The sequence below is a fragment of the Strix aluco genome, chromosome 1 (assembly GCF_031877795.1).
Source record: "Strix aluco isolate bStrAlu1 chromosome 1, bStrAlu1.hap1, whole genome shotgun sequence".
NCBI classification, from domain to species: domain Eukaryota; kingdom Metazoa; phylum Chordata; class Aves; order Strigiformes; family Strigidae; genus Strix; species Strix aluco.
The window spans coordinates 2,855,571-2,868,504 of NC_133931.1; the positions used below are offsets into that span (position 1 = coordinate 2,855,571).

General features: G+C 40.5%; 1 protein-coding gene across 9 annotated transcripts in view; it reads left to right on the forward strand.

Moving 5' to 3' along the window:
* TSNARE1 (t-SNARE domain containing 1) overlaps positions 1-12,934 on the forward strand; it is a 508,113-nt gene that overhangs the window by 230,788 nt on the left and 264,391 nt on the right. For all 9 annotated transcript variants that reach the window (XM_074846421.1, XM_074846412.1, XM_074846395.1 and 6 more), the window contains 3 exons: positions 1,368-1,458; positions 5,347-5,421; positions 6,957-7,013. In XM_074846421.1, coding sequence (XP_074702522.1) covers positions 1,368-1,458; positions 5,347-5,421; positions 6,957-7,013 — 223 coding nt within the window. The remainder of the gene's footprint in view (positions 1-1,367; positions 1,459-5,346; positions 5,422-6,956; positions 7,014-12,934) is intronic.

Consider the following 12,934-nt stretch of genomic DNA (forward strand, 5'->3'; position numbering starts at 1 on the left):
GACAGCTTTCCGACCTGAGCTCTCTGCACAGAGGTCTTACTTAAGTGGAAAAAAAACCTGCCTAACTTTGCTATGCAGGTGATTATCACAGTTTGTGGTGCCTATGTGCATCTTCCCTGACCAGGTGGAAAGAACAGTCAGTGAAGTGCTTGTTGAGAGGTCTCAATTTATTTGTAGTTAAGGTTGCATTTGGTAAAGACTGTTTGGGGGCTGGCCTTGTTCCTCAAAGGAGGTGCTGAAAGACTTGACATAAATCTTGAAAGAGCTGGTCTTCATCAGTACTGACAGAGAAGTAGGAAGGACCTGTAAAGCCAGGACAGCCATGGGTCTTCAGGACAGAGGGGCCATAAATAGTAATATCTTAACATTTTTTAATCAAAGAACTTCCATTCAATTCACATCCTGCCCACCCTGATAAAAGAGCACTGACAACTGAGTCTTCTCAATACAGCCATGGCTCAAATGTGTCCTCTAAGGGAGAAAAAAGATAATTTTCTCCAGGTCTTTCTGGAGTCTTTCTAGAGGTTTTGACCGAAGCGTTATGCAAAACCACCCCTTTCTGACTAAAAAGATGTGACGTGCTCCCTGGGGAAGCTTAGAGGCTGAAAATGCCCTGTTGACCTTGTAAAGCTTGAGAACTACCGTAATGAGTTAATAAATACCTTTGGGCAGCATTTATGTCTCTTCCCCCTACTTTGTGTGGTCCTGAACAGCAAAGCCAGGAACCAGTGCTTACAAGAAATAATGGTACTGGATTTTGGGATGTAAAGGAGAGGGACAACTGTGACTGGAGAGGGGATTGATTTGGCTCTTGCCTGCCTGTTTCAGTGCTCCTAAAGCAGCGCTGCACCTTCGCATTCACAGTGCTTTCCTGAAGATACTGTCATTAGTAGGTAGATGATCATAGTAAGTAAATTTGTCCTGCTCAATTTCTGTCTCTTCAGATTTCTCTTCTGAGTACAAAATTTTCCTGGGCAAGCCATCAGGTAACTCCCCAGTCCCATCTCTTTTACCTACACAACCTTTCTTTGGACAATTTTAGTTGCAATACCAACCATCTGTGATGGCCTCCTTACCTGTCCACCTCCTGTTTTCACCTTATCATCCCCTACTGACTTTGCAGGTTCACAGCCATTGTCTTTGGGCTGATCACAGGAGGAACATTTTGGGCAGCTCCTTGCTAATATTTCCTGCAGCCTTCTGGCTGCCATTGCTGGTCAAGACCCTATACTCACGTAGTCCTACTGTGGCTCCATGTGTTGTGTGTTGTGTTGTCTCAATTGCTCTGCAGCTTGATAAATTTTTGTAAGTGTCTCATTATGCAATTAATTTCAATTGCAATTGCCATCATCTCTTCTCTTCTGCAGGCATGCAACCCAGCAGGAGACTAATAAAACCATCACGACTAGCACCAAAGCCATCAAGCAGCTGTCTGAGGTTGTCAGAGGTTCATCCAGGGTACGTGTCATTCAAGATGCTGTTTTGGGAGAGAATTGGGTTTTATGGAGGACGAATAATGAAAAAAGAAGTGGTAGTGGGTGCTTTAAAGATGTTGAGCTCCATGTCTTGTTATAACTTTATTTCCTGTTACACAATAAGCATAGCTTGCATTTATAAATGACTAGTGGGAAAACAGCTGCAGAAACCAGTTCTTCTCCCCAAACTGGATCATGTGGAATTGGAACTCCAGAACTTCGCAACAAAGCCTTGACTAGCTCACACCTGTCTCGGGGTCTCACTCAGTTTGGGTGAAAATACTACAGAAACCATCTAGCTTCACGTGAATTTGGCACTGGTTAAAGACTCAGTTGTGCAGTGGATGCACTGGGTGCAGATGAGTTTGAAAGTGAGCCAAAATGTCCAGAAAGGGCAAAGCAGTGGAATATGTCTGGATATGACATTCATTCAGTGCTGTATGCTAATGTGAAGGCAGCAGTGGGGATAGATAACTACAGGCTGTGGCCAGATCAGAGCAGGACTTAGAGTTTACACCACAATAACCCCATCTATTGTATGGAAGAGACTGGTCTTCTGTCATCAGTAGTTTCAACTCATATGAACATTGTTGTCACAGAGATATGAAGGATCCCCATCCCCTGATCCCCAGTGCAACGCTTGGACAAACAGAAGGTTTCTGACCTTTCCACAAAAAACTTTACACCCCATATGTTCCTGCTGACTTTGGCCTGTGGTGTGCATCGTGGGGAAGAACAAGAAGCATACTGTGGGGGCCAAACTCCAGCTGGTGTGGGAGTTAAGGAGAAGTTTCACCCACATAACAGGTGATTCAGCAACTGAAATGAGAATAAGGACAATTCTTTTCTACTTGATTCTGCCTAGCAGTTTTCTGTTATGTTCTTGCTTCCATCATCCATATAGTTTCTGGGTCAGGAACTTACCCGAATTGGTGTTTTATCCTCACTCACTTCCTGCCATTTTCCAAAGTGCTCTATTACTTCAACTCTGTTCTCACTGTCCTTCCACCTAGAAAAAAACCTGCTCTAAACACACAACTCATCTCTGTCCAAGTGTTTTTTCAGCCTGGATTTATGTCACTTGCCAACAGGCATATGAGAGAAGGATTTAAGAGCTGAACCACTCCAGGCTACCTTTGTAACCTGAGGAGGACTATGTGCAATTCAGCCCTCCTAAAGAAATGAATAAATGTTGTTCTACTCCAGAGGATGGGGAGGGAAGCCTGGAACGTCTGTTCTCCATCCATGGACATCAACCTTATGCAAGCATCAACCTTAATACTTTGATCTTTTTTAACAAGTTGATTTGATTAGTGATGGACTACAAGGACTATTTTTTTCCTTTTTCTTGCATACTCTGAGAATAGTTACATCAGAGCTTGATGAAGCAGAAGATGCTTTCTTGGAGATATGGGGATCTGGGCTTTTTTGTGCTGATCTCCTGGCTTCATTTTGTGAAATAAATTGGGTCCAAAGAGGAATCAGGCAAGGTCATGTTAAACCCTATTGCCACACAAGATTGTCATTCTTTGCCTTTGAAGCCCAATGTAGTGTCCATGGGGACTCTCAGGAGGATAGCTTTTACTGTCATGGGGAGAAAAATTGGTAAGTTAAAGGGAGAATATTTAAGAGCTGAAGGAAATAGACACGCAAACAATTACAGTGATGCGAGGAATAAACTTGCAGCTCTATATTAGCATCACATAACTTTTTCTGCTCCCTGGTCAATTAATTTAACAGATTTTATTTTTTTAACTCTTCTTTTCTAACAGTGTGCAGTTTAAGTAATTAAACCTACAAATTTGAATATAAAGCCTGTAGCCCTTGTCCCGTATATAGAATAAATAGTTCTGGTGGGTATTGGCTGCTGGTCGGTAAGTCCCTCTTGGGGATGTGGATAGCATTGCAAACTTCCTCCCATAAAATTTCTCACAGCATGAAAAGCCTTCCATTAATTTGGAGCTTTATAGTTAGTCCTTCCTGAGTCATTATTCTGTGTATTGCTCTGTATGCATATATGGAAAAATTTTTTTTTTTTCTTTCTTCCTTATTTTCCACCAGTAATGCACTGCCAACAAGGTGTTCTGTGGGAGTTTTTTTGACTTCCCTTGAAGCTCCAAGTGCTGTTGGAGCTATTGGAGCCAGGATGTCCAACTGAGCAAATTGATAGTATTTCAGGAGCAAAGATACTGATGTAAGTGCATCAGTGTGATACAAGGCAGGAGACTGACATAAATTAGCGCATGACTTCCTTTCAAACTAACCTCAAAGGACTGGGGAGGTTTAAATTGGATATTAGGAAAAATTTCTTCACTGAAAGAATTGTCCGGCGTTGGAACAGGCTGCTCAGGAAAGTGGTTGAGACACCATTGCTGGAGGTATTTAAAAGATGTGTAGATGTGGTGCTTAGGGTCATGGTTGAGTGGTGGACTTGGCAGTGCTAGGTTAATGGTTGGACGCGATGATCTTAAGGGTCTTTTCCAACCTAAATGATTCTTTAGTTCTATGATTCTATGACTTAAATAGAGAGGCCTATCTGGAATTCCAGGTTTTTGCAGGATGAGTGCTGGACCATTAGATCAGCTCTCCAGGGTGGAAATCTTATTTTGCATGTGTAACAAACATAAGGTTTATAGACCTTTATCTGTAGAATGGGAATAATGATACTTGCCCTGTTCTAAAAATGGTTTCAAATCTTTGGATGAAGAACTGTAAGACTGGGATATTCTTCTGTGCATGAAAATACTACCATTAAAAATTAAAGATGTTTATCATGTCCATTATAAAATTTTCTATTCTTAAGCAGTTGTCTGAAACAGCTGAAGTTGCTGTAAAGTGAACATTTCTGCTTTGTAGCTTCAGTGTAGATTGCGTTTTTCTAGTTTGTTTTTAAGGTGACGCCCCACTTGCTTGTAGTTCATTCCCCTCTCTAAAACCTGGACACCTGAGCTCCTGCCCAACTGAAATCTGAGATCCAGGGAATAGAATAATTCCAGGAGAACTTCTATTGCCTGACACTGTTTGGGTTTGGTCACTCCATCTGAAAGCAGCAATTTTTCAGCGTGTTGGATAGTTAACATCAGGCTAGACTGGGGTCTTCTTTCTGAGAACACTTCTGTTTAAAACGTAGATTGGTATCTTGCTGGGACAAGCTCCAGACAGAAAAGCGGTGACATTTGGTACATGTTTTGGAAAATATGGAAATAAGTTGGTTTCTGACAATCAAACCCGAGGCCAGGCAGAAGGAAGGTTGTTGTGGCTGACAGATTTCTGAAGTCCAGTAAATTGCCCATTGCCATCACATGAGGTGGTGAACTCTGTCATGGGGTATCATCCAAATAAAGGACCTTTTGTAGATGGATCCCTTGTGCTATCATCTCCAGCAGATAATCTGAGACTGGATTTTCGTAAGTAGCAGCAGGATACCATGCTACATGCTGCTCTTTTGATGGCAGTAAGGTATTAATTTCCTTGTGTTTCTTTAAGAACTGGTATTGGAGAGAGATGCCCTCCATTCAATAAGCAGGACAGCAGAATGTCCCACTATATATCCCTGCCACAGAAGGTGTCTGGCTCAGAGAGCAGATCACACAGTAGTCAAGACTTCAGTGCTATTTTGAATATCCAAGGTGATTTTTTTTTTTTAACTGCTTTGGCCTGAAAGATCAAAGCATCTTGTGCTCCCTTCCTAAAATAAAACCTTGTAGCATGCTGGCAGCCCAAATGAAATTGAATTTTTCGAATACTATTTCTGCCCTCTTTGTTTACTTGGTGTCTCCCACCAGGACTGTTTCCCGTGGTCACAGACAGAGTCTACTACTTGATTTACCTCTACAGATCTGCTAACCAGGCCTCTGTTTTTCCAAAACAGCAAGAGCGACTTCAGCTGGACAGGCTGAAGAACCAGCTGTCTGATGCTATCCAGAGATACGGAGCTGTGCAGAAGGTAAGGGTCTCTCTTGCTTCTGCTCTTCCCTACGTGAGTTTGGGAACGCAATAAGTGTGAGCAAGTGTGGCTCCCAGGAGCGTGGAGCATCTCCACAGAGCTGCTCATGTCTAGTGTCCTCCCTCTTTTGTTCCTTCATCAGTCAAGTGGTGTATCATTACATTGGAATATGCACACGCATGCAACTGCAGAACAATTCAGCAGCAATGGAAAAAGAAAAAAAAATGTGCTTTTGCCAGCTGTGTATCTGGTAGGACCTTCAATGCTACCCCTGCCTTAGCCATGACATTATTTTGGTGTGTCTCCACTGTCAAGGGAGAAGTGATTGCACAGTGCCCCTTTCACCTTTTCTCCTTACAGAAAATGTGTGGGCAGTATTGCTAATTTAAATGTTAACCCATTTTATAGCTCTGCTGCCTTATATGTCTTTGCCAGAAGCTTTCCAAACACATCTTGTGGGTTGGACCTGTCACCTAGATCAAGCTGTTTAATAAAACAAACAAAACCTGAACTCCAGCTCCTTCATTTGCTTCTTGCTCTCCCACTTTACCCCGGGGAGGCTCTCCTGATGAGCAGATTTGCTTTGCTTTCAAACACTGTAGTAATGATTCAAATTTACCATCCTCAAACTGCTTCTCTCCCCTGCAGTAACAAGTTGAACATATAGCTGGCTAAATTGAAATACAACATGGACAAACTCTGGTTGCTTTCTTATACTACTTTTGTGAGTTTGACCCATGCCTGCCACACATGAGAAGAATATATTGTAATTATACAGGTGTAATGAAATTTGGCTGGCAGCACGCACTTAATAATGTATCTCTATTAGAAACACTCCGTGCTGATTGATTTCCCAACGCTTGCTGCCCATGGTTTAAAAATAAATAAATAGAAGCACATAGAATTGCACTTCGACAGCATGTATATTATGTAATAACATTGCATTATCTCTAGTGCTCTCTCATATTTTTAATTATTTCTTTGTCCTATTTAGAATCCTAAGTGTGGGGTCTTTAAACGAAATTAGTTTATCCCTTAAATGAGAAGTTGGAAGGATTCAGGTACAGGGCTCCACCCCTATATACACACACCTTTTTAATGTTTTTTCTTTTAATGTTCATGAGTACAATCCATCTGAACTGTACATGTAGGTTTGTTTTTTTTTTTTTTTAAAAACTGTCATCAATTCAGAAGTGCCAAAATTAGCCACTGCAGTTGTGAATGCCCGGTTGCGTCAGAAAACCAATCTGAGTGGTAAATTGCTACTTATCCACGTCCTAGCTGTCATTTCTTAAATGTGTGTTTCAGTTTTGATAACCTTGTCATTCTGGAAGCTTTGAAGGCTTAATTCCTGCAAGACCAAACTTTTCAGTGTGGTTATACTCCCTTTCTTTTTCTAAATAATAAGAGTTTTCTCTATGTCCTTTTCTTTAAAAAGCAGAAGAAATAGCTTCATATGATTCCTTCCCTACATATTTGGACGCTGCTTTCTCAGCCATTTTCCCTGGTTGTTTTTTTTTTCTCAATTTTTACAGAAAATAGCAGAGAAATCCAAAGCTTTGCTTCCTACCGGACAGAGAAGTACCAAACAGGTAAGTTCGTATGTGTCTCTGTGATTGACAGTAAGTACCTTGCTAAAAAGGGGCTGTTTTCTAATGGCACTGATGATGCTGAAGAGCATGGCGCTCCCCCACTATCTACATCGAAGCCAGTGAAGTGGTTCTCAAATCGAGATGTGTGACATCTCTGGAGGTGGAAGATACAAGACCCAGGAAAAAAGACGTATGTAAGACCTGTTTAATTATTCTCTGCTTTTCTGTTCTCCTGGGGCTGTTTTTCCATTCTTGATGGGAGTTTTGTCTACCCTGAAATATATCAAGGAGCAGTCCTGTACCCCCTTCCCTGGGAGCTGGTCTTGTAGCCTCAGTGCAATCACACTCCAAGTGCAATTTCATAGAAAGAAGTGAGAGGAGGGTTGTTTTTTTTTTTTTCCTTTTTACCCATATTAGGAACTTTGTCAATGAATAAATACTGTATGTAATCAGAGTATATGCATGATAGTTTTATGCATATATTTAGTTTCATATGTACATGCATGTGTTTGTATATATAAAATATAGTTAAATGTATGTGTGCTTGTGCACATAGGTAACATAATTAAGAATGTAAAGATACATATGTGTATATATATGTATATATATGCGTATGTGTGTAGTCTTGCACAAAAAGTAATGCAAAATACTATATATGTAAATAGCAATGGAAAAAACTATATATGTAATATGTGTGTGTGCGTGTATCCACAGATTTCGATGAGAGGTTTGATGCCAGGAGATCAGTTAGCTGCAGTATGAGTCCAGCAGAGATTAGGTTGGCCTTTCAAGTCCTACACACTAAAAAGCTTTTAGGTATTTGCAACTGATACCATGCCACCAAAAAGCGGAACTCCATGCCTAATTTCAGTGATTATTTCTGATATTCTTGATGATCTTGTCTTTTCTTTTAAGGGGCAGTCAGCAGATTTTATGCTTTCCTAAGGAATCTTCATTCCCTAGCTTGTTGTGCCACAAGTTTTTTTAAATCCTCTTTAAAACATATATAAGGAATAGTTGTTCTTTGTAGCATTGATGGTCCTCTGTAAGGAAGGATGAAATGATGCCACCAAAGACCCTACCATTAGGGCAAGTCAATGGACCAAAGATTTGATATTAGCTAGGTTTAAAGAAATTAGAATTCTGCATCAAATCTTGTCACTTAGTTGGGTTTAGGTGGTAGTGCCAATGAAACTAAGGCCTTTGTGTGTAAAAGGGCTAATGCTTTCCATTACCCTTATTGAGAATTCCCACTGCCACCATTGGAGTGATTGTGCACAGCTGTTGCTTTTGAGCTGCGCATTTATAGAACTGTTATAGCTTATTTTTGTCCACCAACTGGTGATCTGTATTGAACATCAGTATTGTGCTAATACACTGAAGAGGGCTAATTATTGCATAGCTGTTGTGCATTCCTGCACCTGGAGTAAGCATGGATGCAATCAACTTTTTTTGGTATATTGAAAATGGCTGATGACTCTGAAACCAACCTTCTCTGGAAGTGAGCAGAGTTTTAATAGTGGGAAAAACAAGGTGTTGGACAAAAATAGTCAAATCTTGGAGGCAAGTGATGGTGGGGTTGGAAATAAAGGAAGAACAGGACAGAGACAAACCCCTTTGCCTTAAAACAGGTAAGAATCCAACCATTAGAAGACTGTAGCAGTAACAATTTGGTGTGCATCAGGCAGCATCAGCAGAAATTGTGTTAAACTGGATCAGCTGCAGATTGTTTCTCCTTGTAGCTGTCACTTGCAAGTGAATGCTGGTGGTTGGCTTTGGTGCATTATGAAAAAGAAGGGGGTTGTAGTATGTCTTTGGTGAGATGTTTCTGACTCAGAAATTAACTTGATCACACCCAGAAGCACATACTTTTCATGCAGTGACACGTGCTTAGTCTGGGACACGTGAGGTTTCATGCAAACTGCTTGAAAAGGGTGAAAGTTAATTCACATCTCTCTCAGCTTTTCTATACTTTTGCAGCTTCACACATGTCTTCTTTTCTCCCTCCTTCAAGTACAAAAAGAGAGAAATTAAATATATGAAACCTGCTGAAGGGAATGCAGTGGTGTGACTGTTTTTTACTTATTATTATTTTTCCAGCTGCAGATTGGTCAGGACGTGCAAAATTATAGTTCCCACAGCAACTGTAACCTGACCACTATGTGCATATATTAAGGCATTAAAGTTAACACCCTATACAGTAATCCAAAATACGTATGTTCAGGGCACCTGATTTATGGGTCTTGTGAGACTGTATAGTGAACTTCTTGACTTGGTGCAGATCCAGTCTTGATTCAGATACTGCTTGCCTGCAGGGCTTTTTAATTTTATTTGTACTTTAATTTATTACAACAAATTGTAAGAGGTTTGAAAAATGCTAGTTTTTCTGTATGCATGTCACTATAGTTCTTCTCTTCCGTAGGTGGGTGGGAAAGGTAAGATGTTTGGCAACGCAAACTCTAATAATTTCCCTTTAGGGATTAATTGATTCCCTAGACTCACATAACAGGGAAAAATTGGAAAGTGAAGCTTTGGGAAAATTATTCTACTGCCCATTGTGGTTTGCTGTAAGTAATGTTTAATTGAGTTTATTTGTTTAGAAAAGCAAAATAAAGGCATTGATCCAAAATTCCTTGAAGCCTGAAGTTGTATAAATTCTTAATCAAATATGTGTTTGTAGGAATGTATTTGTGTGTAGACAAATCGATGTAGTTGTATAGGTGTGTTACTGCATATATTGAAAGACACAAATTTTTACTACGCTAAATGATCATTGTTGAACGTGAATTGTGGCAAGTATTGAAAAAAAAAAGCCCTTTCCCTTGAATCTGTGAAAGCAATTTTAAACATTCACCCAGTGGCTAAAATGAGACCTCAGAAGTCTCATTAAGGGAGTGCACAGGGGAATCCTGGAAAGCAGTTTTCCATTTATGAGAACTGCTATTGCAGCACGCAGCAGAGATGGTACGTATTTGGTGATATGGTCACTAAATATGCCACGTATGGGGCATATGAGCCTCAAATCCTACCATCTCCCCCTGCACAGACACACCCTGGCGCAAAGCAGCTGTTCCTCCTTCCAGGCAGAGTCTGCTGCAGGAGAGGGAGTATTTCAGGTGCCCCTCATAGCAGTGCTGCAGAGCCTGGGTCAGTGTGGTCAGTGGTAGAGGTTGGACAGCTGGGTAGACCTGTACTCTTGGGCAAAGTCCAACCCACAGTGCAACAGTTGCGTATAATAAAATATAATAATGTTCTAATAGCACAGAATAAATTATCCATAATATTAACATAATAAATGATAGCCTGCAGAAAATCCACAGAATAGCCAATAATCCCTCTGAGCATAGGAGATTAATCCTTCTTTTTAATTCTTTTTAATTATTGTGCATCTAACATCATCTAATTCCCATAGAAAGAATATGTTATTGGGCTCACGACTGAATAAGTTGAAGTGATATTAACCCCAGTAGCAGGCTGGGCTAGACAGTGCCAAGCAGGGGCAGCCCATTTTCTGCATTCTTATGGCATCTGCAACACGTCTTTGGGCCACCTCCATCTTTCCTGAATCCTCATTGACCACACTTATCCATCTATCTTCTCAACTAATGAGGAGGAAAGTGGGCTTTCTCACCATGTAGACTTTGTGGGTGGTTCCCCAAAGGGAGTGGGAGCAGGGGAAGCACAGCTCTGTTTTAGCTGAGGAATGAGTTTTAAACTAAAATCATACCAAAAATCCAAGCAGACTTTTTTTTTTTTTTTTAGAGGAAACTTTCCTGGCAATTTTTAGAAATTAAAATTACAGTAATTGTCATAGTGTAATGGCACCCCTCTTCATTTCCTGCTGCTCACGGGAAGAGGGAAGGATAATTACTGCTCTGGAACATGGCAGTTGCCAAAAGAGATGCCTTTGTTTCTTATTCCGTAGCCCACTTGACCCGTCTCTCAAAGGTTAGCAAATTATGTTTCTTAGGAGGACAAAAATGGGTAATAAACCTCTATTTGCATATACAAGCTTTTTTCTCCTGACAGCATCAATTTATTCGTGCTTTAAATGGACTTCCTTCTCACACGAAGCATCATTTCTCTCTTTCTTCCTGCATTTATGAAGTTGTTCTTTTTATGTGATTAGAGTAAAATTCTCATTTTGGGACAGCAAGATCCGATCCTTGTCTTTATGGGAGAATAATTTTTTGGCAGTAATATCTGCATAAACTGCATATATGTATGTGTGTGTGTAATGACTCTAGTTATTTGGGCTTCTATTTTTACAGGGTCCGTATCATGGTAGATGCTGTATAAGCACAGCTATTAGATTGTGCCACCATGAGGATCTCGCAGGCTAAGCAAACACCAACAGGCTATTTTGAATGATAATTAACGATGAGTTTTTAATGCAGTAGATGCTCTTCGTGCTGGAAGTCCACAGCTTAATCTGAAACTGGCTTCAACATTTTCAAGAGGTTGTGGGGTGTATTTTTCTGAAATGCAAAACTGAATTTCTCACAATCAAAATACAGCTTTTGCCCCAACAAATGGAGCTTTTTATTTACTCATTTATCTTATTGACTCTAACATCTTATCTTAGAACTCATCCCAGTTCCTAATGTTCCAGTCTAGCTGGTGTATCTTAGGAAATCAAGCCTTAGTTTTGGTGATAATGTATCTTGCATGTGTAGTAGTAATTGTTGTGTCTTTTCAAGGTCATTTGGTATGCAGCTACTTCTGTAAAAAGCGTTATTTCAATAATGTCAACTTTGTTTTAAATGACTGTGCATCCATTAAAAGCCATATTCTAATCAGCCCACTCCCCTGTTCCTAGGGCTGTCAATACGGAGCATTTAAATCACATGGCTATTTTTTCTTGACTTTATTTAAGTGTGGGCTTTTGTTTGTTTTGTGGGGTTTTGTAAGACGGTCATTAAAGCAATTTTCCTAAGACAATTTTTTTTTTTTTTTTCTTTTTATGCCTGTTTGGGGTAGGGAAATAGATTCTGATAATAAGTGGATGGAAATAGAGTCATACCTGATTTTCTTTATTTGCTCCCTATATTCCCAAGGGAGATGGAATCTATTCTGAATGGCCCAAAGTACTGTCCTTGCACTGCTTCCAGTGGGTCTGAGAGAGAAAGCTCTTTTCTGCTCAGCATGCTCATGATCTTGAAAAAAATTGCCAGTGGGCTTTATAGGCATAGTACTTCACTAACTAACCGTTAAACTCCCTTCCTGATGTGTCAGGGATGCAGCACTTTGCAACTGTAAGAGTTAAAATGAAGAATCCTCTGTCCTTAAGGGCAATGAAACCTTCACTGCAGCCCTTGGGAAAACACCCGTGTTCCTCGTGCTGCTTGTGGCTGCACGCAGGTTTTATGGGGCAACAGGAGGGCTCAGGGCTTCAGTGTTGCATATAAAAACATGTAGAAAACCCCCAGAATCCTACTATATATTTAAAGGAGGTAATTTGCAAAGGCTGGAGGCATGAGTTTCCAATAACTTATAGCCCCTTATTCTACTAAAGGAGAAAAATAAGAAAAGACCAAATCTATATAAAGACCAAATCTGTATAACCAGGTTTGGGGGGAACTTGCCATTTCCTAAACTGCCCAAACAGCTTGAGCATTGTGGATTTTCCTTAGCAATGCCCCATCAAGTGCCCTGTCATGGGATAAGCCCACTTTACTTGCCCATGCCTGCTGATGTAGCTAGAAGCTGCAGCTGCCTGTATGAGCACCCAAGCAAAGGATTTTGTATACATTAGCTGAGTTTTCTGGTTGGTTGAGGGATTTTTATTTGTTTGTTTCTTTGGGGGTTTTTCTTTTTTTACTTCCCCTTTTGTTTGAGGGAGAAAGGACAGAGGCTTATGTGGGCAGAGGATGAAGGCAGGGGAACGGTTTCTTTTGTATGAAGCCTCCTCCACAGCAGCT